This window comes from Vidua macroura, chromosome 13 (genome assembly GCF_024509145.1).
Source record: "Vidua macroura isolate BioBank_ID:100142 chromosome 13, ASM2450914v1, whole genome shotgun sequence".
NCBI lineage: Eukaryota > Metazoa > Chordata > Aves > Passeriformes > Viduidae > Vidua > Vidua macroura.
The window spans coordinates 21,420,549-21,447,935 of NC_071583.1; the positions used below are offsets into that span (position 1 = coordinate 21,420,549).

The following is a 27,387-nucleotide window of genomic DNA, read 5'->3' on the forward strand; positions in this document are numbered from 1 at the left end:
CAATATTCATATCTTTATTTGTATCAGACCTTGAAGCATTTCTCCTAAATAATCATCTTGGAATATAGAAAACTTACAGTTCATATGAATAATGAACTTTATATGTTGTCTTTAAGGCACATATTTCTATCAATATTTCATTTTGGTCCAGAGAAGCAGTTGCATTTCAGACACCAGCTATCCAGGTATCTGGCAGGTCGGTTTGTTGTAATTATCCTTATGACTGTAGACTTCAACAACATGTATGGAGTTCACCGTCTGCAGTGCAGTGTTGTGTCTCAGTACCGTGTGTTCCCTAGGTGTACCACTGCTCTTGGCTACCTTCAGCATGTGACTGATGTCTTTGCAACACCCAGGAACATCCCGAGTCCACTCTTCCTGGGACCTGTAAGCACAAAGGGAAAAGTTATTTCTGTTTCATTAATTCTGGTGAAGGTACAGAATTTGTGCATTTTATTGGCACATCAGTTGTTCCGCAAATGACTTGTGCTGTAACATAAAGAATTGCTTCTCCCAGCATCAAAACCAGTTGGCAGCAGTGAGGCAAATAATTGTGTCTCTGTAAAACCCTCAACAAGACCTCAAGTACCTTTTTGCTGGGTACCAACTGAGCACTGAGCACCCCTGTGACCTGCCATCAGGGAACAGAAGCTATATGGGGTAATGCTGCACACCTCACTGCCAAAAGAAAATCTTCTGAGATACTTGCTGTTGTGCACTTATTATTTCCTTATTGTATAAGGAACTTGGTTCCATCTTCTTGTGATGGTAGTCAAAGGTCAAAATAAAAATCAAATCGAAGCAGCACATAGACAGAGAAGGACTGGAATAAAGTTTTGCCTGGGCCAGCAAAACAGCCTGTGTAAAAAAAAAGTCTTTGCAAATTGTTCTGCCAGGATTATAGATCAAGTCTAGGTATGCTGGTTATAAAGCAGTAAATGCAGTCCACTTGAGCAGAAGTCATTCTACTCTGATGTTTCCCCCTATAAAGCTCTATGTTGTGAAACACTTCAATTACCCATAGCCCACCACTCAGGAACCCAAACTGGCTAAAACTGTACTTGGAGAAGAAATGTACTCCTAGCTTAGCAACCCATTCCTCCCATTTCAGGAACTCTTAAGCGTTCATTGGCATCTGTTGGCACAGGGTGCCCAGAGCAGCTGTGGCTGCCCCATCCCTGGAAGTGTCCAAGGCCAGGTTGGATAGTGCTTGGAGCACCCTGGTCTAGTGGAAGGTGTCCCTGCCCGTGGCAAGTGGGTGGGAATGGGATAATCTTTAAGGCCCCTTTCCATCCAAACCATTCCATCATTATGTGATTCTCTAAGTGTAGGGTGAGACAGTAGGCACCACTCTTCCCTGCAATAGATTAAACCCTGAGGACATCAGAAGGACAGTGAAGCCAGTGGGGTTTCACCTCAGCAGAGGATAAGAAGAGCTATTAAGAGGGTTGCAGTGTCACCAAGGGACAACTGTGCATGCAGTGGGCTTTGCTCTGTGTGCATGACCTTCAGTCAGACAGAGTCTTCAGTTTGCTCTCTCATCCTTGGAAACTCTGTACTTTGTCCTGAATGAGCGTTGACTGTTTTTTCAAGCACTTCAACTTTCCTTAACTCCAGTTACCAACTGGGATACTTCAAAAAACCACAGCAAGAGGATCAGAACCCTTCTCCGCACCCTTACCTGGCAATATAAACCTGCCCTGGGTGCTGCACAGCCAAGTGCACGATGCATTTGACAAGGACAGCCTTTATCTGACAGATAAAATTTGGAGCTCCTATCAGGGGAGAAGAACAGCCATCATAGCATTTGTCAATAGGATTTAGAGGATTCACAAGAATATTTTTCTGTGTGACTTGAGAGCTGCTCTTTGCTGAAGGGAAAACACTGTTAACAGGACATCCAAGATGTGTGAGAATGCAGCCACAAAGCTGCCTGGTGCTGGCACTGCCTCTCAGCTTTTATACTAGAGGATGGGAGGGGATTTTTTCTTGCTGTGTGCCTAGTGGCTTTGTACCAGACCCTGGGGTAATCAGGAAAGCATTATGAAAACAATAATAGCAGCTCTATTGAAAGCACATGTTGCTGAACATGCCCCCTTCGAGCTCTTGCGATGACAATTAAGACTGAAATTCAGAAATGGATGGTAACTTAAAAGCCAGTTTATAGTACCCTTCTAACAGGGCCCACAGCTCACTTCCCCTGTCTCAGCTTTCTTTGAAACATGCATGTCAAAAGGTACTGGGAAGATCTGAGCCTCTAAAAGGTGGTGATGGGGAACACAGAGCACAGGAAAAATGAGAGGTAAAAAAAGAACAACTCCATGAATAGAGAAGCTCAAGGCTTCGGGGGAAAGCAGGAAAAGGAAATCTGCCCCTCTCCTATGCTGGGTCTCCTCCCCTTCATGGTGCCATGTAATCAAACATTTCGTGTAGAGAACTATATCAATTCCATACAGTTGTATCAATGGATGCTCTATGTGATGCAGCATTAAACCCCACAGTGATGCTGAAAATGCTGAGTTGCCTCTCCTAATAGCATGCTGGCTTTGTGATTTTTCACAAAACCTTTTCAGTTGGAATTCTTGGTTGTTGGATTGCCCTTATTTGCTTTTTGCCAGGTAGAATGGTAAAGCATCTTGTAGTCAGAAAGGTCTCTGGTACAAAAATTTCAGCAACTAAAAATATCTCCTGTGGGAGAATATACCAGCCTGCTTCTCTGCAGAAGGATTTTTTTTCTTCTTGGTAATATGCTCCAGCTGTGTGAATAGCTGAAAGGAGGACTTTAAGCCTACTGAGACATGGGCTTTTCCAGTTGACTAGCTTCTGCAGTCAGATCAAAGAATGTTTTGTAACGTGACTTAGAGCTGTGAAAAATAATTCACTTCTAAGCAGTCCAAATTTGGAATGCATAACTTCTTCCGAATGCTTCCACACTAAACCAAAAACCACACCAAATTTCTTTGAATCTCTTCAGATTGCATTTTTGAGCTGGACTACTTTTTTTTCTCATTGTCATCTTAGCTGACAGAGAATGAAAAGGAGTTAGTGTACAGCTACATTCAGTTCTCCTGAGTGTGGAAAATGCTGGATCATCAATTCTTCCTTACAAAAAACCAGCACATCCCTAGAGCCAAGGGAGTATCTATTCCAGGACAGGTTACAGGACTTTTACACTGAAAAACAGAGCCAAGGTGTGGTTATTTCTGACCATCACTAGGAAGATGATGCAAACCGAAATGAGCTCTCTCAGCATTTTTTTTACACTGGCTAGCTGTGCTGCTCTGGGGACAGTATCTTCTACACATGCTGATATATAAATAGTTTCCAAAAGAGGAGTGCTTGGTTCTTTAATGTCTCTTCATGCCAGAAAGGTTTGCTGTTTGCTTTCACAATGTTAGACTAGGTTGTGCATATTTTGCCAGAACAAAAGTGGTTCCAGTTGGATTCAGGCTTCCATTTCTGGCACAGAACACTTGCATTTCCTTGTGTTTTTTATGGAACTGATGGCTTCACTTACAGAACAAGTGTAAATGCTACAAACTACTTAAACAAGCACAGGACAGCCCCCTTCCTGAATGGATGCTTAAAATTTAATTGATTTACATTACAGCAATGGACAGGACAATTCTTTACAGATTTAAAAACTGGCAATGATGTTTATCAGAGCAACTGCTTATTTGCATTTCCTCACCCTGTATTCCTAGAGCAGCAGCTGTGCTGAGGCTGTTGCACTAGTTTGTTGTGAAGCTTTGCCTTCTTGCTGAAAAGTGAAGGCACTTCTTAAGCTCTGTCATTTTGGCGGAGGTTTAGGTTGAGTATTGGGATAAAATTCTTCACAGAAAGAGTTGTCAAGCCCTGGAACACCTTCACTTGGGGAGCAGCTACAGCTGACCATGAGCGTAGCCCCTGCCAGTATTAAGCTGACCCCACTCTTCTTTTTGACACCCGTTTCTTTAACATAACGTCTCAGTGACCTTCACCTCTATCTCTCAAACACTACTAGCAGCTGGCACACAGGAAGGACAGCTGCCATTAAGTTTCTTTTTACTGATATTTTACCCTGTGCCTGTCATGGAGCAGAGGACAACTGCCTTCTTGGGCAGATGCCTGGTCCTAGCTCTCCCACACTGCTGCTTGTTGTGATGGCAGAGGGCTGTTTGTCTCAGGTGGTGGGTGCCCAAGCAAGTGCTCCAGAGTTACTGCAGGGTCAGGTATTATTCTTCATCAGAAAATAACTGACTCACAAATAACACATCCTGGTACATCTTGCAGTCAGGCTCTGAGAACCATTCCCAACATGCTGACAAGCGCTCTGCCCAGCAATCCTCCTGAGGACTGCTTTGGAGGCTCATGGATATTGTTCTCCTCTAACTACAGGCCCAGGGCTACAGCTAATCTCCCTTCCCTCGACACAGACCCTTGTTTTCTGCTAATCTGGCTCAAACCTCTGCACCACAGAGAAAACTGCTATCTCTGCTTCTCTGAACTTCTCAGAAGCAAGGCTGAGGAAACACCTCCCTCCCAGCAGCACCATGACCTGTAACTTGTTTTTCCCTGCTCAACATTATTTAGTGTTTTCAATAATATAATAGAGCAAATATGCTGTAAATACTTGCAGCTCATGCATATAAGACCTTCTGCTAAAAATTGGTATGTTCATCCTCATTATGATTCTTTACATCCAAATGAAAGAGGTGGCATCTGGAGTGACAGCACTCTGTAGTTAATGATCCTGGGTATTTGTACACATATTTCTTATCATTTTAAAGCAATTTGTTCAACCAGAAAAGCAGTCAGAATGAGGATCATTATAATTAAAGCAGTTGCCACTAAAATTCAATGTTTCCCTGCAAAACTACATATTCATGATGTTTGTTCTATGCTTCAGACATGAGGGGAGAAAGTTCTCATTTTGTGGCAGCCAGGTCCAAGAACAGCACAGTGGAGCTCCTACAGTCACACAGCTGGGCTTCTGAGTTATTTATAACCTCTGCACATCAGCACTCTGCACCCACATTGTGTCACCTCATTGCATCCAAAATTATCTTGTCACCATACTAAGGCAACTCTTTAATTAATTAGAGTATTTTAATCCTAAATTTGTCAATAAACCTTTATTTGTTTAGTAAACCTGTATTTGTTAATACCTTACCCGCTTGAAAGAATTGAATTTTTATTTTATATTTCCTTACCTGAAAGAATTAGCTTTTTATTTCATCTCTTCTTACAGTATTTTGATCCTAAAGTACTGAATCAAAATGTTAATCTCAAAATATATTCAATTAAGTCTGAAAAGTAGCACAACCTACAACCTTTTCTAGGCAAAAATATACTCAAGAGAGTCTTCTTCAAGGGTGGAGGAGTTCTTACTCTTCCAGATACTTCATATGCTACAAGAAGAGTTTTCTTCAAGAAAAGAGAGAAAGCTATTGTAAAAATGACTGAATTTGTCCTCCACCCACTCCCTTGTCAGACATGGGCAGCACTCATCTCAACTTCCCCTTCTAAGTGGGCTACAGAGCCTCTTCCCATGGCTGGGTTGCAGAAAACAGCATGTACCACAGCCCTGGAAAAGGCAGGGAGGAGAGGATTCATCCCCTGTGCTTCTTCAGACACCTCCTGCCTAGAAAAACCAAACAGGATTGCTGCTGTGCTCGGAGATCTCATGATGCATTGGGCAATTCCTCCAAATGTCTGAAACCTTAACACAAGAAGAGAATAAGGTAGGATAGAATAGGGATAGGGTGCTGATAGACTACAGTAGACTACACTAGACTAGACTAGACTAGACTGAAATATTTCAGTTGGACGGGACTCACAAGGATCATTGGATCCAACCACCTGACCCCTTTAGGGCTAAACCTCATTACTAAGGACATTGTCCAAATACCCCTTGAGTAATGCCAGTTTGGGCCACTAACACTGACCCCTTCTCCAGGACCCTGTTCCAGGGTCTGACCACCCTCTTGGTACACAAATGCCTACTCATGTCAAGCCTGAACCTTCCCTGAGGAGTCTTGGTTAAATTCTCTTTTGGTTTATTCTTGACCATGGATATGCAGAAATATATGGAATCTTTCCTTTGGGACTGCCTGCCCTCAGTTTTGCTGCTGTTTTCCAACAATGCCACATGCCTGTATTTATTTCTTTGGACAATCAATTCTGTAACAGCTTCACCACTGCAGCAACACCCACCCAGGTTTAGAGATTTCCTTCAGGCACAGGCTGCCAACATTCCCACCTCACACTGGAGGGGAAATGGTACCACAGCAATCACCCAGACAAGTAACGTGTCCTTTCATTCTGTCCTCCCAGCACAGCCCAGCTCCATGTTTGCATGTCCTCAGTGCCTGCACTGTTCTGTTCACAGTAAGCCAGACAAACACAGGATGAGGAAACTTAGCCTAATTTGTTACACACACACAAAAAACCCAAAAACTTGCAAGTGAAATACAAAACTGACAGGCCATTTGTTGTCTTCATGAAATCTGTTAGCAGAATTCCCACATCTCACCTTGCATGTCTTTTGGGGAAGATGAAACAGGAAAGCCTTATAAATATGATTGCTTGGCAAAAGATTTTGAGAATATGGAAACTATAAGCAAGATTGAAATGAAAGCAAGCTTTGAGATACCAAGCCTTGGTTACTGAACAACTGGAAAACAATGGTATGACCGGCTGAAGGTAATCCCCTTTTGATGAAACAACACCCTCTGCTTGCAGACAGGTCCAAGGGTCAGTCCCCAGAGCAGACCCTACTAGCTTGGCAGAAGGGGTCCAAAGAGTAGTTTTTAGGGTTTAAAATGTAACACAGTATGGTAATGTAATCATTCTTACAGGCTGTATGTAAATGCTATAGGATTTGTATCTTGTACTAGATTGGTTAGTGAAAATTAGAATATTCATCACAGAAGAAGGTTTATGGTATTGTAACGGGAACTTCCCTCCCTTGCTCTTTCAGCTCTCTTTTGGCCTGCCCCGAGCTGTGGCTGGCAGCTCCCAGCAGGGCCCTGCACCCAATCCCTTTGCAATGAACCGCGAGTTCCAAGCCCTGGCTGCAGAGACCTCTCGTCTCCATCCGTCCTGACCGTCCCACCCACCGTCGCTCCTACACACGTCTATTCATTTTACAGAATTAAAGAACAGAAATCACTTGGAATTACTTGATTAAACAGCTCTTATTTGAGTGGAAAAAGGGAACAAGGTATAAATAAGGAAGGGCCACATCTGTTCCAAGAGCAATTCCAGGACAGTTTTATTCAGAATCACCTTTAATGACACTTCCATCTCTGATTAGAAGCAGTGCCCACTTTCCATACGGAAAATAGCCAGACTTTTGTCTAAGGGTGCACAGACTGATATGCCTGCTCTCATAGCTGGTTTTAGCTCTGGTTAGTGATTAGCCAGGATCCCGTCAACTCATTCAAACCTACTTTATGTTAACAGCCTTACCTGTAGAAGCCTTGGTTATCATATGCCATGTTAGTCACATCACCAAATACAGATGTATTCCTGAGTTTCTTATTGTTGTTGTTATTGTTTCTTCCCTTAAAACCAAAGTAAGCAGCTTGCATGTGCTCTAGTTCTTCAGTCTTCAGCTGGTACCACAGCTGAATTTCTCTGTGAATATACCAAGCAGTTGAAACAGTATTGTGATATACGACTGTACAGCTGAGCTGTTATCTGACCACAGACCTGACTCTCTAGAGCTTAAATCTTATTCTAGGTTTACTGAAGAAAGCACTTAAACACGTGCTGAACTTCATGTGTAAACCAAGCTTGTAGAGATTTAAATAACACCCTAAGAGAGGGAGTTCTTCAATAACACAAACATTATTGTGTAAAATAGTGTTACTTTAAGTACTGTCCAGCACTCCTCAAAAAACAAGCAAACAAACAAGAAAATGAGAACAATTTTCTTATGAGCACCAGTGGATAGTTCAAAGGAACAAACCTCCAAGAATTATGTCCATTTGATTCAGTGTTTTTCCAGACTACAGGTAATAAGAAAAGTCATATAAGGTGGGATGATGTGTCAGTGTTCTAATGGACCTTCAACAGTGACATCAGGCCACAACCTGTTGTGTGTGAAAAGACTTCAGATCATCTCCATTTTATGGGATAAATTATTTCAGGAAAAAAAATTATTTTCTGTGACCTTTTGCATCACTGCTATTCTTAATGTTTCCAAAATCACCAGGCAGGTTGAAAAGATATTGACTTAAAAATGGAGGAGACAGTTAGTGTTGCCTTTGTTAAGCACAGGGCATATTCCCTCACTGTCAGAATTCTCTTTTGGAAATGTTCAGAGCTGTTTTCATGTGGCTCTCTGCAACTCTGAGGCAAGAAAAAAATATCCACAATTTCTTTTCTTGTTTTTAAAAGAAGTCTAAGACTCACAGACTCACAGACACTCTCACTGGCTGATGGGAGAAGATCAAATTGTAAGAACTGGTGATGCTGATTTTGGTGCCATTTCTGTCTTCTTGGGATGCAATCCTGCTCTTTCCAAAGAAAAGAGTAGCCACGCTTCCTCAGTGGGACAAGACCTATGAGGAGGCTGAATGGTGGGAGGACTTTCAGCAGCCTTCGTCCCTCTTCTCTTCAAAACACATGTGGATGTGGCAGTTTAGTTGTGAACATGGTGTTAGTGCTGTGTTGACAGTTCAACTTAAGGGTCTTTTCCAATCCTAATTATTCTATGATTCTATTAAACACAACATGGCATTTCAAAGATCATTAGACACTATGCAGGTTTGTAGGCAGAGGTGATCTCTCAGGTGACCAACTAAGAGCTAAAAGAAGCAGACATGCAGATCTCAGAGCTACAGTCAAGGTGAGGACACCCTCTCTGCTCCATAGGTACAGATTACCTCATCTTTCAGCTCTAGTCTAAGAGACACTTACTTCATTATTTTCTCCCCAAGAGTTCTCACTTTGTATTAACTTATCGACCCTGCAGCTTTTTGTCAGATTAATGCTTTGTGCATTCAGAAGTCAATCCACTTTTCCACCTCCATTACCAACAGAGATGCTGCCACTGCACCCGACAAGTTTCAAACAGGGTTATGTTACTTTTTCTCCCATGACATGGACAGTTTGTACATGACTTCCAATTCTTTCTGACAGAAGGGATAAGATACACAATGCCTGCAGTGCCCCCAGGTTTCTCCTTGGAGCTGGGCTCTGTTGCCAATGGGATGGATCAGCTCCTTCAGGAGACAGGGGAGAAGGGAACTGAGAAAGTCTCAGCAAAATGAATAATTTTTCAGCCCGATGACAGAATCAGGTCATTATGTCCAGTGTGAAGGCTTTTCTTTTGTAAGAGGAAAAATATGAAGTCATCACAATAATGAGAATGGCTCATTTTTACAAAGCTTCATTTAAAATAAATGAAAAACAAGGACTGTGATATGAATAGTCTGATCAAAAAGAAAAGCGGCAATTCCAAAAATGTCAATTAACCTTTCATTTCAAAGCAATTTATTTCATGCTACCAGTAAAAACCTGAATATTATGACTGACACTAATGACTTTCATTTTTTGACACAAAATAATCTTTCAAGAGAAACAGAAAATCTCTATTTTGGCTACACTTAGATTTCAAATGACAGAAGTTCCCTCTTCAGCTGGTTCCCACACAGCTTCAGATAAATCACAGCTCATCATAGAAACCTTCACTACTGTCTTCCCCAGTCTCCCTCCACTCCACTGGAGGGCCTGGTGGGAACAACCAGCAAGAAAAGTGAGACAGAAACCAAGTTCCTGTGGAAAGCAGGAAGCAGTTTCTGCAGTTTCTGCAGCAGTGACTGTAGGTCACTCAGTGCTCTCATGAGCAACAGCAGCTTGGCTCCAGCCTAAAGGCAAATGTGCTCCTGCTGACACTATCCACACTGAGCTTTTATATTGAACTGGATTGAAAATAAGATGTTTTCCTATTCCTGTTTATAATCCACCAATTTGTGCTCCGAGCCAGAAGACAAAATCCTCTGTCCTTCCAGCCCCATGCTGGGACAGCTTTGAGGATGCTCTGCATATGGTGAGGCCTTGGATGGCTCTGACACAGGGGGATTCCATTTCCCAGCAGTGTTCAAAGAAAGAAAGGAAAAAAGGGAAAAAAAAAATCGAGACAAAGGGGAAACACTGCCAATCTTCAATAATTTGAGGAGAGAAATGCTGTGCCAGAAAATAAGACTTGTGTGTTCAGCTTCTGCATAATCCTGGGTAAATCCAGATCTGCCTAGGCGTGTTGAGGTTATCTGATACTAACAGGCAGCAGGTATTTAAATACTCTGGAATTCCAAATCTCTCTATGCCTAAGGCTTGACCTACAAATTAAGGATTTTTAGTAATTAACATCATTGCAGTGCTGCAAGCAGCAAATTCTTTGAAGCATTTGTTATCACAGCAATGGAGTCCATATGATGTACACTCTTACACTGTTATTAAAACTGTCTTCTTGACATACCTTTGAGTTCTCCTCCTCTCACTTTTCTTCACACACTTGATCAAACAGCAAGTTAAGAAAGCCATGGACATCAGCAGAATGACAGCACAGCTCACAATGGAGGCAATCACTGCGACCTTAAAACCAAAAGTCTCGTATTTTGATATGGCTGCAGCAAAGCAAACACAGAAACGTTTCTAAGATCAGAGCATGAATTTATCTTTCGGATTTTCATTAAACCATGCTGAAACCTACCTGCTTCACACTTCTGCTCAGTGAGGACCTTCACATTACTATGTGTCAAGATATCAGAGAATCTTGGCTTCAGCTTTGACCTGTGCAAGCCTCAAACTGGACTATGTAAACATCTCCTGTTTATAAGTTACTAATGAATTTTTCACAAGTATTTCACCACTGCAATTAACTGAACACAGTGCCCTTAGCACTGCAGTAATTTAAAAGCACAAGTCTGTCAGCAGATCAAATGCAGATGAGCTGCAGACTCTTTATTAACAAGGACTGAAACTACAGAAACGAATACTAACATGGGTAAATGGGCTTAAGGAAGCCATTTAGAACAAAGACAGTTCCATGTAATGAAATGAAATATGTTAAATGAAATATGTCTTGAAAGAAAGGATCCATGCCAAGAGGATTATATCCTCTTTGGCAGGCAGCAAACAACAGGTCTTCCTCTGTTTGGGGAAGGATGTAGTCTGGAAGAAGTGATGTGCAGGGCTGAGTGTTCACAGGGATCTGATGCTGAAGTGAGTTATCAAGACAAAAGGAGGAGTAGGAATGTGATGTGGCACAGCTAACGCAGATTTCTGCCAACTCACTTGGAGCAGTAAGCATGTCTTTCTTCAAAACTCAGCTAATTCCCCCAATGTCACAATGACCAGCATCACAAATGGTTCAGCTGAGCTCCACACAAAGCATTACATTTCTGCAGCCTCTGGGGGAAGGATTTCTCTCATTTCTTCTTTTATGGGACCTCTAAACAAGAGATAAGAATAGCTGAGTGTGGGAGAGAGTACTAAGTGTCTGTAAGAGCAATGTATCCACTGGGGATTTGAAATGACACGAGGTCTGAGGCACCTCAAAGCTCAGAGGTACCAAGTTTTACTTGGGTCTACTTCTGGTCAGACTAGTAACAACCTCAGAATAGGTTCTCAAATATACTTGCACATCAGTTGGTCATTCCCATAGTGTTGGGGTAATTTATGATAACAGTCTGCTGATCGTCTGCTTTATGCCCCAAAATAGTTGCTATATCTTTAAGGTGGGTCCGGAGAAAGGGGGAGCTTTGGGGCCCTTTGCTGGGCTTTTTCATAGCCTCACTGCCCTGGCGTCTGGGGGTGTGGTGCATGGTGCAGTCTGGATTTTGCTTGGCTAGTTTGGGGTTAGAAATTTGTCTTGATTTTTTTTTTTTCCTGCTTTTTCCTGGGCTTGGAAAGGCTGCAGCAGCAATCCTTCAGCTGCTTTTCGAGGTGAATTGGACGGCTCGGTTTTGGTCCAAGATCAGAGAGAAAAAGTGCCAGGAGAAGAATCAGCCGGGCCCGGCTGGAGAGAGGGGCTGCTCCTTTTTGGCCCCCAGACCTGGGAAAAAGCCCGAGCCAGGGAGGGAAAGCACATCTGCTTCACCGCTTGTGGCTGTGGACAGTGGACCAACACCAGAGACTCACCGGGTTCCCATCTGTTTGCCCGAGCTGCTGCGTGAACCTTTTGGTTTCTTCCCTGAGACAGAAGCTGGTATCACCTTTCTCCCCGCCCGGCTGCCGGCCGTTGTGGGTTTTTATCTTGCTCTGGCGTTTTGGGTTTTTTTTAACGGGGCAGAAGGGGCGGGGCCGGGAGGGTGTGTGTGTTAAGGTCTGACAATTCAATATCTAGCATTTATTTACTTTTTCTCCCGCGCCGTGTAAGCAGTCTGTTAATAAACGGTTGGTTTTTTTCACTTTCATCCACTAATATTCATTTCTTATTGGTGCAAAGGGATTGTTGGAACCCTTTTTTTTAGACGAAACACTCATTCCAGAGAGTTTTTCTCCTAAACTTGTCTCTAAACCGAGACACCCATACATTCTCTAAAGAAGTATACAGCTTTTAGCTGTATACATGAGATCAGGGATGAATCCAACAGAGTCTTTTTTGTGTGTCGTGATAATGGCATGTCAGAACATATATGGAGTGGAATTACCATCAGTGGGGCAACTTTGAAGAAAACTGAATTTGTCTTTCTTTGCACAGGGATCTAGAACGAATCCTGACGTTGCAGGATAGGCAGAGCAAAACGAACGCACCGCATCCCAGAAGGAGAGGCACGGTGTGGGAAGAACCTTACGCTTGCAGGAGGGCACTCCGGCTGTCCACTGCGTGCTGTTCCCTTTCCAAACGCAGGTGATGATGCCCGGTCCCTCCAGCTGGTGCTCGGAGGAGCACTGGAACGTGACCACTGTTCCCACATCGGTGCCGTTGCCGTGAAGGACCTGCAGTGAGCCGAGCTGGGGCGAGAGGAGGCGGCTGCACTGCCCTGCAGAGCAAACACAGACACAATGCAGCGCCGCCGCCAACAGTGAAGCCATCCACTGAAGTTTTATTCACATCAAACTGTAAATCAGTCACAGTTAATGGTCAAAACAAATACCAGACCTCGGGGTGGCCGATGTTGGCTGCTCTGCCAAGCATCAGCCCACGGCTACCCTCCATCAGTGCCCATTCAACAGCTCATCCCCAGCATCCCCATCATCCCCAGTACTAAGCAACTGATGTTGTGATATTATCTCCTCAGACTGGTGCACGTTGAACACTAAAACACTAAAAACATTTTAAAAAGGCAATTTCTGAGTGGTACAGTCCCCTGTGGATCCCTGTGTTGTTGCATTCTGATTAATTTAGTACTCAGGCTAGCTGGGAGTATTCATTACGTGTCTTCCCCCACACAAATTTCCAAGATCTACTGGACTGATCATGCAGTTTAGCTTACTTGGTAGCATCTTGGCATAATCTGACTGAAACTTCTTATCTTTACAAGCACTGCATGTCTGTTTGGCTTGGCTGAAAGGGGCCAGCGGGGTCAAAACCACAGGGAAGAGCATAGAAAGACATACACATATAACATCTCCCTTTTCAAGTGACAGTCTGCTTTACAGAAAATCACTAATTTTTAATATATTTTTGTTCATTCCGCTTTTCTATTACTTTGTTGTTTATACAGCTGCTCTTTGAGCTGTGGAGCAGTTATCCCCTTGGCCATATAATGTCAGCCATTAACTTAATACACTATGTTTTATTGTCACAACATTCCTTGTTCACACTAATTTTAAACAGAACTTTCGACGAGAGGTGATTAAAACAACATATAACATCTAGATAACTTCAAAGGTAACAAATACTTTTTCTGGGTCTGTACATGTGCTTTGACAGAATGTAGAAACTCAGGTATTTTTAACATTTACAGAATACCAGCACTGCTTCTGCATCAGAGCCTAAGTTCTGTATTTTTCACTTGATTTCCAAATGACTTGAGAAAACCTAGAGGCATAGTGCTGTGATGAAACACACAAAAATATTAAAAGAGAGAAAATATATTTTCCACATCTACAGGCAAAAAGAAATTACAGCCTCCATGAGAACATCCTGACGGAACCACATGTTGTTAGCAAATCTATTTTATTTTGAATGCTAAAACTTCCCTCATGTCATTATTGTTGTTAAGCCCCTAGATCATACCACAGCAGGCAGGTGTCCCACCTATCTATCTCCAATTCATGCTCTTAAACTCCCTGTCCCTGGAAAACAAACCCAAAGGAATCTCAGCAAAAGACCAAACAGAAGTCCCAGTGACAATTACTAGGCTAATCTACTGAGTAATATGCACCAAGCACTAGCTTTTAAAAACACAGATCTTTAATTCCATGCTGATTATTTTTGGTTATTTTGCCACTTCTTTCAGCCACTTACTATGGCAGCAATTGGCCTCAATGAGAGCAAATATTTTCTATAGGACTGGTTTCTCTTCACCTCTTCCCGCCCACATCCCATTCCAGGAACATACAGGATGTATTGAACAATTTTCCTCCTCACTCCAAATGAGTGTTATGAGTTTGGGCTTTTCTTTTTATTTTAATTACTCTGTGGTTTACCATGAGAAAACATTGTCCTAATCTGTAAAATAAAGATTTTACATATAGTTGTTTGGTTTTGGGTTTTTTTTTTTTTCATTTTACAATTTCAAGACTATTTTTAGAGATCGGACCACATTATTAGAGTTCACATTGGTGACTCTTGTAGCTGCACAAGACAATCTGTCTGCAAAATGTAATTAGAACTGAATTGGACTTGATGCACACCTGCTGGGCCACCACATGCAGCCTCAGTAGAGGCATTTAGTACACCTGCCAGTTTACCTGGACTCATTGTTCACTCTTTGTTCTCCAAAGAACAAATAATTTGGCAGTGGATCCTTTCTTTCAAGACATATTTCATTTAATCCAGCATTGACCATCCTGAGTAACACATGCAGCTGTAGCTGCTGGGGTGTTTTGAACCTTCCCTGTCCTGTCCTTGCCCAAGATGGTGTCTGCCAAGATGTTAAAACTCTGAATGGCAGTGACCTTGTCAGCATCATTCCTCAACTGTGGGCTTTAAATTATTTTTGCTCCACTTGAGTTCTACAGAAATGTCTACTAGCCAGCATTCCCTGAAAATGTGGGTATTTCCATGCTTTGCCCTGGGCTGCAACAGCATCATGGATCATACCCAGAGAATCATTTCCATATGAATGTATTTGGGGCTGGAACCAACAGAGGTGCCTCTCAATGAGAGCTACACATCCAAAACCTTCTGTATCTGAGGTGAAAGTTCATTAACAACTTCATGTACCTGCACTTGTGCAGAGGAGAAACGCTGTTCTTCTTTTAAGAGCTTCTCAATACCATTTCTTCCCACTAAAGTCTAAAACTTAAATGTGTCACTGCTTTTTGCTTTTCACAAATGCATTTACTGAAATGCCCAGATGGAGTTTTGCCAGAATGATCGTTTGAAATTTCAACCAAGCTGAGATTTAGCTTCTCTGCATAAAATTTGCCCTAATTTTAATCATCAATTGTCTTCTAAAAATGCTTTTGGAGAATTTTCCTGCAAGCTCTAGTGTCCACTATTAGCTACCTGTAATGTTTTCATAGTTAGCCATGGCATTCACTTTTCTGCTGGGTTAATTTTACCCTTACATCTCCAAAGAAACATGTTTAAGTAAGCTTCTATCCTTATACTTACATAAGCAGATGTTCCATATAGTTATTTTTTGAATACTCTTCAGGCATGTTTATCAGTAAATCTACTACAGTCAAGAATTTTATTATTGTTTTTATTAATATAATTAATTTTATTTTTGTTTTCAACTGAGACTGGTGTCTGAGGCTGCACTGCGGCCTGGTAAAACACAAAAATTTGTACTGACCCAATTTAAATTTTGATTTGTATTTCTTTTATAAATATCTAGAAAATGTCATGTTCAGGTCTTGGTTTCCATAACTGGCACCCAGAAATGTAAAAATGAAAAACTGTAAAATTGAATAAATCCCCTAATTAGAGAGCTGGAGGCCCTCTGCTCTGGAGACAGGGTGGAAGCACTGGCATTGTTCAGCCTGGAGAAGAGAAGGCTCAGGGGAGACCTCAGAGCCCCTTCCAGTGGCTAAAGGGCCTACAAGAGAGCTGGAGAGGGACGTTGGAAAAGGGCCTGCAGGGACAGGGCTAGGAGGAATGACTGAAACAGGGTAGATTTAGATGGGATATTGGAAAGAAATTCCTGGCTGTGAGGGTGGGCAGGGCCTGGCACAGCGTGCTCAGAGCAGCTGTGGCTGCCCCTGGATCCCTGGCAGTGCCCAAGGCCAGGCTGGACAGGGCTTGGAGCAGCCTGGGACAGTGGGAGGTGTCCCTGCCATGGCAGGGGTGGCACTGGATGGGCTTTAAGGTTCCTTCCAACCCAAAACCTCCTGTGATTCGACAGTTCTGTGATTCCTGTTTCTTCAACTATTTCTGCAGCTTTTTGTAGAGCAGGAGCTGATTTATACAAACGCAGTTCTCAGCCTGGCCTCGTGCTGAGAGGATATCCAGTGTTCAGAAAATCTCTGAATCTGATGCTGCTGTCTGGCAGTGCAGAATGGCACTGGCTACAACAAACAGGTTATTTCATATGACAAATAACAGTCCTCAAAGTAAAGACAGACACTAAAGCACAGTGTCCTCCATAAACTCTTAATCACCCAACCTCTGGGTTCAGAAATAAACACATAGATAATTTCCAGGCAGTGAAAAATAGAGAGTAATGCTAAACTTAAAATAATCCAAAATATCTCTTTTCATGCACAGCCAGGATTATCTGTATTGCAAAATTGATTTGTCAAAAAGAGGAAACCTATAGTTTCACTGTCAGCAAGCTGTGGGTTTATGTTTTGCTGATAAGAAAAAAGAAATGAGAGAGCAACCTAGGCATGCCTGCCTGGTAAACATTTCCTGTGCTCCTTCCACAGCAAAACAGTGAGTAATATCAAATACATTGCATAAGTATCTACCAAAATGATCTAAACTACAGAATTACCTGGAAGCATGTTAGCAAGGCTGCCACTTGCTGTCTGTGCAGAAAAAGAGCAATCCATGTCTTTGCCTCATTATTCCCAGACACACAAAGGTCACATTGCTTACTGTTGGCAATTTAATATCACTAAAACATGCTGGAATAACTAGATGCCAGAAAGAAAGAGAACACTAGACTCTATCACCCCTATAGAAAATAAACACACCAATATTATTGCTGCAAGTCTCTTTTCCTACAGAAGAACACCTCAGAAACTGGTGTCCCTGAAAACACAGGCATTTAAGCATCCACAGCAGTCTCACAGAAGAACTCTGGGAAGAGGTCACTCTGTTAAAAAGCAAAAGAAAAGCAGCTAGAAGTGAAATATGAAATAAAGCAGATGTAGCAAACCATCTTGTATAGAGTGAAACTGTCTGGCCCTGGCACTGGTCTCCTTGCCACCATGACTTTGCTTCCTTGCAGAATTGGCCTCAAGTCTTGCTGGGGCTGGGCTTTTAAACCAACAAATGGCCACCAGGATCTGATCCTCCCAGGAGAAAGTCCAGATTCTGGCATGGCTTTTGAAGAAGTTAGTGTAAACATGATACCAGACCTACAGTAAAAGCGCAGGGCGAGACCCAGGCTATAGAAGCTGCAGAGATTAACCGAGGTCCCCAGCTGTGCTGCAGTCCCTGGGAAGCTGCTGTGGAGATGTGGGAAAGCTCTTACAGATCTGCCTGCCTTTTAACACACAGGTACAGTTCTATGAAATTACTACCTGGGGGAAGCTTTGGAGGTTCAGGTGTGGCACAAACCACGTGCACAAAAACACAGCCCTCTGCACACCCATAACTGCAAGGACCACCTCAGAGGCAGGGCCAGGCTTGGCCACCACTGCTCCAGGAGCTTCACACCCCAAATTCTGATGGAGATCTGCAAGAACTGAACAGCAGCCTCAGGACTGTTCCTCTGGGTCAATCACATAGAGAAACATCTGGAAAACTGCACAGGGTAAAACTTGCAGGTACCTAAGGAACACATCTGTCAGAGCACATTACCTGACAAAAGAAATGCAGCTTATTAATATTGTGGTTCTGGCACCTGCCTCACATCAGCATTTCTGAATGAAAATATTCCCCATAAAACATTCCATGTTTATATTGATAAAACTATTTTTAAAGTGTGATAGAGGGAACCCAATATCTGATGATTCTTACAGGTCACCATTAAACATTTGTAAAAACACTGTTTCAGAAAAGCTTGTTCTCCCATTAATACCTAATTTCCATGCACTTAAGAAGGAGAGCAAAAAGGTATTTGAGGAGAGTTTATTTCTGTGTTTACAAATTCACGCTCAAATAAGCTCTCCTCCCACCTCTGTTATAGCAGATACCTCAGGCTCATTCCTACCCACTTCCTTCATTTTATCCTGTGGTATGTTTTGTAGGTAAAACTGATTTTTCAGCACATGTAATTTACAACATGCAAAGGTTCAGGTGCTGAGACTCCCACGTCCATCACGTTTTGGGCAGCATTGCTTTCATGGAATCACAGAATGGTTTGGGTTGGAAGGACTCTTAAAGCTCACCCCATTCCATCCCCTGCCATGGGCAGGGACACCTTCCACTATCCCAGGTTGCTCCAAACCCTGTCCAACCCAGCCATGGACACTGCCAGGGATCCAGAGGCAGCCACAGCTGCTCTGGGCACCCTGTGCCAGGGCTTCATCATTCTCTCAGGTCACCGTGTGACCTGCAGCATGGGAGTCCCAGGGCAAGTGTGCACTTTCCCTCTGCCACCAGGTCCCTCTGTTCTCAGACAGGTTTTGGTGGGCACATCCTTGCTGGTATCCTTCATTGGGCCAGTGAAGTCTGTATGTTTATAATTTCAACTTTCACCATTATTTTTTCCCCAGTATTCATGAATAATCTCTCATTCATTAAACAATTGTAACATTTCTGAAGAGGATGCAAAGTGATCCACTAGCTGGAAAGCCAGCCACTGGAGAAGCCAAAAGAAACCCCAGATGTATTTCCACAGGGAAAGCACATCTCTGTTAGGCGCCATGGATAGAGAAAGGATGAAGGATGCCTCACCAGAAAAGTGGACAGGACAGATGTTGTGTGCTGAAACCATGGGAAGCTTCCTGCAGCATCCCTGGAGGAAGAGCAGAATCCCTGTGTGTCCACTGCCCACCCTCAACATGTTCCACTCCTCTGCTCTGGGTCCTTTAGGACACAGAGCCCAGCCTGGCTGCATATTTGCCTTGCCTGGCTCTGGGTTATCTGCCTTCACCAACTCTTTGATCTGGCTTGTGCACAGCAACATGCACATGCTGGGGTACTGAGCAGGGCTGATAAGAGCAGATGTGCCTGGACGATGTGGCCGGTGGCCTCTTGCTTATGCACAATATTTGCCAGACTGAGCACAACCTCTATGGATGGCTGGGGCCACATTGCACTGACCTACCTTGACCAATAAAGTTCTCAAGGAGGAAGGGTCCAGAGCTGGACAAAAAAAATTTCAGTCATTAAAAATCCACCCCCAATGTGAAATTTCAGGTGGACCAGACCTGCATGCTACTTGATGGTTATATATTAATTTTTTGCCAAAAAGCTTAAAACATAGGAATTGCATTTCCACAAAGAACTGATTTGTAAAGAATATAGAAACTTTTCAACCTTTTATCTTTGAAACCACTTTCCTGTTTTAAAACAGATTATGGAATACAGGTTTGTTAATTTTCATGGGGAATTTCCAACCACCCTGTTAAGCAAGACAAGCCTGGATGATACAGACCTTACCTGCATTCTCTCCCCCTGGCTGGCCCACTTTGGCTTCCCTAAGTCTTTCCCAAGAGCAATCTGAAGCTAATTCTGTCCTTGGTTTGCTGTGTTAAGCTGTGAAATGCACACCACAGAGCTGTGACTTGACATCCACAACTGTCAGCAAGAATTTCTGTGAATAATTGTTTTTTCAGACACCAGTCTGAAAAAGTTAGCAATAGCATGCCTTTTATTATGGTGCTGGAAGTCATTCATGGGCTGAGAAACCAACAGCCAGATTAAAAACCCTTCTCTGTGGTTTTATCATTTTTTATTTTTCTTCTCTCCTGGTTGGTTCTTTTCCTGACAGTTTGGCTTCTTATTCTGGGCTTCACACAGAGGGACATGCAGCTTGGCCATGGCCACCAGAGTAACCTACAAACTGCTCGGTGAGAGCCACGCAGCATCCTGCCAGGAACTGCTCAGGCACAGCAACGATTAACAGCACAAGTCAATAAACACACCTCCTTTCAGCCTCTGCACACAGGAATTGGTGCAAGATGGCATGAAGACTGACAAGAATACCAGTATAAGGACAGGGAACCAGTGCATTTTACTTGCTTTTTCCCATTTAAAAAGTCAAGGATTGCAGGTCAGTTATGCACAGAATGACAAGCAGCTCAAGAGAGCAGAGCAGAGGATGGCAGCCCCATGTCCTGCCCTTCCTTGGTACATGGCTAGGGAACTCAGGGCTACACCTGAGAATTCAGCTTCTGGGTTGAAACAGATTAAAATGAACGAAAACCGTAGTCCTAATCTAAATTTCTGCAGGTATTAACAATAATGGGCCAAACACGAGAGCTCTCTTGTGCAAAACTGCCCCTGGTTTTGCGCGACACCATTTCTTAGAGCAAAGTAGAACCCCTATGTCCAGTCCAGATGCTTCTTTTGACCCACTCAACTAGCAAAGATCTTGGAAATAACTGTGGCTGTAAGCAGAAACCTTCCTGGGTGTAATTCTGCTTTTACACGAAGGCACAGATTTCTGCTCTTCTGAACAGGAAAAATCAAACCCCAAAACTTACCCTTTGCACCCCTCCGAGCTCCCACAGGCCAAATCATCCTCCCACACATTGTTGCCAGCCCACACATGCACTCAGGGAGTTTTGTACACCATCACTTCACCCTACTCATCTTCCGTCCCCATTTTGACCTCTCCTCAAATTCATTCCCAATCAAAGCTACTCTGCTTAGGAGTCTGGAATACATGAGCAGCATTGTGACTGACTTTATTTCATCTCAGAAATAACAATGGAACCATCTCTCCCAGGTCTGTTGAAGGAAAGGCAAGCAGTTAACCCATCCCTTTCCCCAGCACTGCTTCTACCAGCCACCACCACTCCAATCTGGGCTGAGGTAGCTGTGACTGCTGCCTCCCCAAGCAGCTACTGAGCCCCCTAAAGATGCTGCTGGGCCACAGGGGCTCTGCTCTGCTGCAAAGGCTCATTTGTAATCCAAGCACCAGCTTAACCCCATCCCTGAGACCCTCAGCAGACATGGGAATTGATTTATTTTGGGGAGCAGTTGCTCATCATTCTGCAACTTCTGCATTTCTCTCTGTCATCTGACAACCAAATGAGAGGCAGACGCTCATGCAGACTGCAAAATCACCTCTCTGCCAATCCCAATACACTCAGCCAGTCAAAACTGTTCTTTAGAATAACATGCTTGCTCATCTGCAGCTGCATTTCAAAGACAGCATGTCAATTAAATGCCTAAATGAAAACTAACAGTTGTCCTATGCGTTAGCTTGTCTCCATCATAATATTGAAGGCAAGACTCTACAGTGCACATAAAAAGTAAGTGGCAATCACGATTAATAAGCAAAATCATGTCAATTCCATCATAGTTATAAATCTCTTTGTTGTGGAGTTGTAGAGATCCTTGGGGATGCTCTGCATTTCCAGGGGGAAGGTCCAAGAATGTCCTGGCTCTGACACAGTGGGAACAGCAAAACTGGCAGCAGTTTTGCCCTTTAAAATAGACCACGTCACACCACCCAGAAAATGCCGGGTTAACCACTGTCATTGGGGTGCTTCTTGTCTTTTAAGACTGACTTGTGATTTTTTAAATTTCAATGTTTTGGATCCAAAGCATTCAGCTCACCTCATTCATTAACTGAAATTCAGAAGTCTACTAATAATCTGTCTCTCTAGCCTAGGTAATTTCAGAGTAGCTAGGATGAAGCATTAGACAATACCACAGGGAACAATCTTGCACTGTGGAGGACTCAGAAAACTCAAAAGCTCTCTTCCTTCTCTATTTTGTACTGTTCTAATCCTTTAATGACAAGCCCAAAAATCCTTCCCTCAAAGCAGTATCAATGCCTGGTGCAAATGCCTAACCACTCAGATTAACACCTTGCAGTACAGAAGATAAAGCCAATTAGCTGACATTTTGCAACTGCCACTTCTTTTACATTACTTAAAACAAGGTTTGACTTTGAGCTCTACGGGAGAACAAGAAAGGAGAAATAGCCCTGGGGAAATGACAAGCCCATATATTCCAAGTTGTATCACCTTCTGCCCCGTGGAAATGGAAATTTGGGATCCATGTTTTCTTCTGCAGCCTGGAAACAGAACCACATCTGAGGATCACAGGGACAAGGTGATAAAATTCTATGCATCCGTACTGCAAAGCAGCAGTGCTCCTGGCTTCGATGCTATCCTGGAAGAGCAAGTGTAAGTTCTTAGTAACATAATTTCAGTTTCTGCACTGCCAAGGAAACTCTTCAGAAAAAATAAAGTTGCTCACAACAAAAGAACAGACAGACAGCTTAAGTCACACCATAAGTCACCATAAGTACATCCATCCTGGTATTGGCATCCCACCGTGGCCACCAACATCCAGGCTACAACTGAGCCAATACGTGTTGTCCCGCTCCTATCCTCCAGCAAAGCAACTTATATCTGTTCTAAGCAAGAGACCCCATCCCTTTCTTTCAGTGGTGTCTGCTAGATAATTCCTTCCACAACTAGGTCTGAATAGAGCATTCACTGCAGCCTGCAGCATTTCGCACCTCATGAAACCTCTCCTCTTCCCTGGTCTGGTAAGTGGAGGAACAAGGCAGAACCACAACTACAGACAAAAGCCCAGCAGCGAGACCTACTAATTTAAAACCTGTCATAATGAGTATTTCTGCCAGATCCTGCATTTATTGTCACTCTGTCTGTGGCTGCACTGATGTGTTTGTCGATGCATCTCTGTGTTGGCAGAGGTACGTGCTACCTGGTCTGAAAGAGCTACAGGAGGGTACTGAGGAATGAGAGGAACTACAGCAAAAAAAAGGCACCACGCTGGATAACTGGAGGGCCAGAGCCTCCCACTTCAGCAACATACAGACTAAAAATAATGATATGCCAATGATATGCCTTTGTGCTCCTCTCTCTTTTTCCTGTTTCACCAAAGACCACAGTATAATCTGGGCAGCTTCAGAGGCACCAGTACCTCAGTGGCACGGGCGGACAACAGCACCGTGTTCCATGGTGATTCCCACAGGGCAGGAGAGTGCTCAGGTCACCTGGCACAAGCCTTTCAGAATCTCAGAGGCTTTCCAGAGAATTTACTGAGCCTGGCAAGCACTGGTCGATGAGTGTCCACAGAACACTACCGCAGCACAGCAGTAACACTGTAAATGCCGCTGTGACAGCACAAGAGGCACAAGAGCACAAGAGGCTTCTTTTCAGCAAAACATCTGTTTTGCTCTTCCCTCACCCCATGCTCCCGCCCTACACATTTGCTGACCTTCCCTCAGGGTAAGCCAGGCTCCCACAGCTCCTCAGGGAAGCATACTGCTGACCCTCCCCAAATAGAGGGTGGGATCGTTCTCCCTGCTCCTGTCAGTTCTTCAAAAGAAGGCAAGACCAGGAAAAGTGCAGGGTGTTTGAATCTCACAGCTGTGTCTCAGGAAGTTCTAAGACCTCTAAATACTACAGGCATCAGGGCGGTACTAAGGAACTTCCTTTAATTTCTCTCTCATTCGTGCATTAATTCAAATGGAAATCCTGCCACATTTTTTTCATCCTCTCAAAAGGAACATGTGAGGGAGTTTATCCGTGCAAATCTTTATTATCACCTTATTGCTCATGGTCTGAAATAATGTAAGGAGGCACTCAGCATCAAAAAGGATCACCAATAAGGATATGATGCAATGGAAGATACTGTGCAATAATTGGCAGCAAACATCGATGTATAAATAACATGGTCACATTTAGATGAACAAGAGTTTAATTTAAAATTATACAAGTAGACATGATTTTAGCTATCTAAACTGCTTAGGGTTGCCAGCAGTACATCCACCTGACTCAATAGTTCCAAATGGTTTTTTGCAAAGATGGAATTGCACCACGGAAAAGCCCCATGAATCAGCGGAGAGGGTGAAGAGCACGAAGAGCATGAAGAGCCGACATCCGGCTAAGGTCTGGCAAAGCCCTGTGTGCTCAAGCATCACTGCTGGTCCTACAGCCAATGCAGCACAGCCAAGCCCTGACCCAGCATATTCCAGTTTAGCACCTTACTGAGAACTCCTACTCCACAGTTTTGGTGTAGTTGGCTTGGAAAAAATGGTCTTTACTGTTCTGGCTGGAGACATGGTTGACAGGAGCCAGGTCTATAGATACCTAAGGGATTAACTGAGGGTGGATTTATAATTTGAACACCAAATAGTTTTTGACAGATTAGCATTTCTAGCTGTTTTGCCACAGATCTACACAGAGCAAGATAACCTACACAGAATCAGAAAGGCTGAGTGTAACACAGGACATGCCACTTCCAAAACTCCTGTTACTGTGGGCAAACCCAGCCCCACAAGACTTTGACACAACATATAAAAGCAGCCAAATATACATTATTTTCAAAAAGAGAAAAGTCAGTAATTAGCAACACTATCATGCTACAGCAACAGGGTCTACACGTAGGTTTGAGTTAATTCTCTAAGCACGTTTCCTAGAACTTGTTTCGCATTTTCAAATTAACTGCTATATTAAATTCAAATTAAACAGTCAAGCACATTCAGAGGATATAATTTAAAGCATTGCTATGCTAGTAGCCCAAATACATTTGCCAATTTTTATAGGCACAACAAAACCAGGTCATTAATGAAGTCTGTCAGAACTTCATGAGCCAAATAAATCGTAAGGATATGAGAGGACAAGCTGCACATGAGAAGGAGGTCCCCGGATTTCAGCAGCACTCAGCTCTGCTTGCATTGAAGCCAGGGAAAAGCCCATCTACCCTGTGATCTGAAGAAAAGAGGAAGAAACCCCAGCAAGCAGCTACACCAAGCTCCAGCATCCTTCCATCTCACCTTGGTCCTGGACTCCAGAGGTGCCTGTGGCTGGGAACATGCATCTCCTGCTGTCTGGGCCAGCAGGTCCAGACCATGGTTCTGCTCCCTCCAGGCCCAGACATCCACCAATGCCACAGCCCTGTGCAGTGGATATCTCCCACCAGTTCAGCCCCTCTGTCACTTCACATTACCTCCAAATTATAGAAACCACTTAAGCCAAAGAGGTTTTGAAAGGATGTTATGGTCTATGCAATCGAACTGAGTAACAAAACTTCAGGGAAGAAAAAGATAAGAAGGAAAAAGCTTTGATTGGTTTCTCATTCCACCCCTCAATGTATTACCATATTCCATTAAAATACTGATATCTTAATTTCCTTCCCAGCCCGGTGATATGCGCCCAGGAGCGATGTCTCTGAAAACCAGCACCTTCCATCCTTGCCAGACACCCCCCTCTGCCCCCATGCACTCGTCCCCTGTGCCCGTGGCCATCCCAGCGACTGAACCCCAAACTTCTATCACTGAACCGCAGCGCCTCCTCTCTGGGTGCAATCACCCACCAGCAGGGCCCCAGCAGCCCCACGGGCGAGCCGCTCGGACGGCTCTGGAGTGCGGCTGCTGTGTGCAGCCCGGCCGGTGCTCGGCCCTTCCGCCTGACTGGCCCCGCTCGGCGCCCCGAGTGCAGCCCCGGGAGAGCTGTCCCAGGGTCACCGGGACCCGCCGAGATCGCCTCGTGCCCGGGGTGGCTCCGGGACGGCTCCAGGACACTTGTCTCGAGGCGCTGCGTGCCCGAGAACTTCAGGGCGCGGATCACTCACTGTCCCCTCCGCGCACCGCGGCTGCCGGGACCAGCCGGAGGCGGCACGGTGTCGGTCGGGAGGTGCCCCTGCCCGGCGCGGCGTTCCGGAGCTGAGTGGGAAGGTAACGCAACCCCGGCTGGGGTCTCCTGCGCCCCTTCCCGGGGACATACAACACCTCTGCCCAAGGGTACCGCATCCTGCCCCGGTCACCCCGCATCCCTACACGGGAGGGATCCTGCACCCTGGGGTCTAGCGCTACCCCCGCTAGCATCGTCCCTCCCCTCCGCTGCGACGCAGGAGGGAACTTGTGCGAGGAACGACGCGGGACCACGCTCGTACCTGTGTATCCGCGGAGACCGCCGCTGGCCCGCGCTAGCGCAGAGGAGTGCAGCGCGTCCAGCCCGGGTGCGGTGGCGGCCGGCATGGCTCCGCCGAGTGCCGCCGAGCCCCGCCGCGCCGAGCCGCCCGCAGGTGCACCGCACCCGTACCCGCCCGCCCTCTGCCGGGGCCGGGCCGAGGGGAGCAGCGCAGCACGGTCCATCCCGTGGAGCCCCGACGGGCGCCCGCCCTGCGACCCCTCCGCGACACCCGCGGGGCGGGGGAAGGAGGGGCAGCGGAGCGAGAGGAGGGGCCGGCGCAGCCGGGCCGCTGCCGGAGCCTCGGGGCCCGGGAAAACGCCGTGCCCTGACAGCCCCGGGGTTTGGCCCCGCCCTTCCCCGGCCCGCGCGGCGCCCCATGAGGGGCCAGTCGGGGATGCGGCAGCGGCCGCGGCGCCGGGCAGGGACTGCCTGCTCCTCGCTGCCCGCCCTGCCTGCTCTGTCCGCCTCCTGTCCCCCGCTGCCCGCCCTGCCTGCCCTGCCCGCTGCCTGTCCTGCTCTACTGCCTGCCATCAGTCCCCGATGCAGCCAGGCTGGTGGTCACAGCCTGCAGAGCCTCAGGTACCCCAGTCTGGTTCTCATGGGTCTGATCTTGCAAACATAGTATACTGCTCTTTATGTGATTATATTCCAGGAGCAGAATCTCTTGCATACATCCAGTTTATGGTCTACAAAATTGTGCTTGTTTTTGCTGGGATCTGCAGCTAAACCCACTGGATGGTTCCCAGATCCATCATCCTATCCGGAGCTGGGTGGCACACACAAACACGCACAGGCTACTTGGTGAAATCCAAGTGCCTTGCACACACTGCGTGTGTCATTTTGTGCTTTTCACATCCTGGCCATGTCACCCCCTGCCACTTACTGCCTTTGCAGCATTACCACAGTGAGTCTGGGTCTCAGCCGTGTTTGTTGAGATCCTTGATTTACTGACACTGGCAGTGGATCCAAAAAAGGCCTTTAATGGTCTGCACTGTGTGTCCACAAAAAACAAGAGGAGGAACAACTAGCTCTGCTGAGGAAGCTCTGTGTGTTGGTGCTGAGCTTATGGTCTGAGGCCCACACCAAGCACTGCAGCTA

General features: G+C 44.9%; 1 protein-coding gene across 1 annotated transcript; it reads right to left on the bottom strand.

The window, feature by feature from the left end:
• On the bottom strand, window positions 1–26,797 carry SUSD3 (sushi domain containing 3). Its single transcript, XM_053988961.1, has 5 exons — window positions 26,270–26,797; window positions 12,789–12,977; window positions 10,469–10,616; window positions 7,453–7,620; window positions 1–385 (listed from the first exon to the last, which is right to left on the bottom strand). Exons 1-5 carry the CDS (start codon window positions 26,469–26,471, stop codon window positions 178–180), a joined length of 915 nt encoding a protein of 304 aa, XP_053844936.1. The 5' UTR covers window positions 26,472–26,797; the 3' UTR covers window positions 1–177.
• Between the last annotated feature and the right edge of the window lie 590 nt (window positions 26,798–27,387).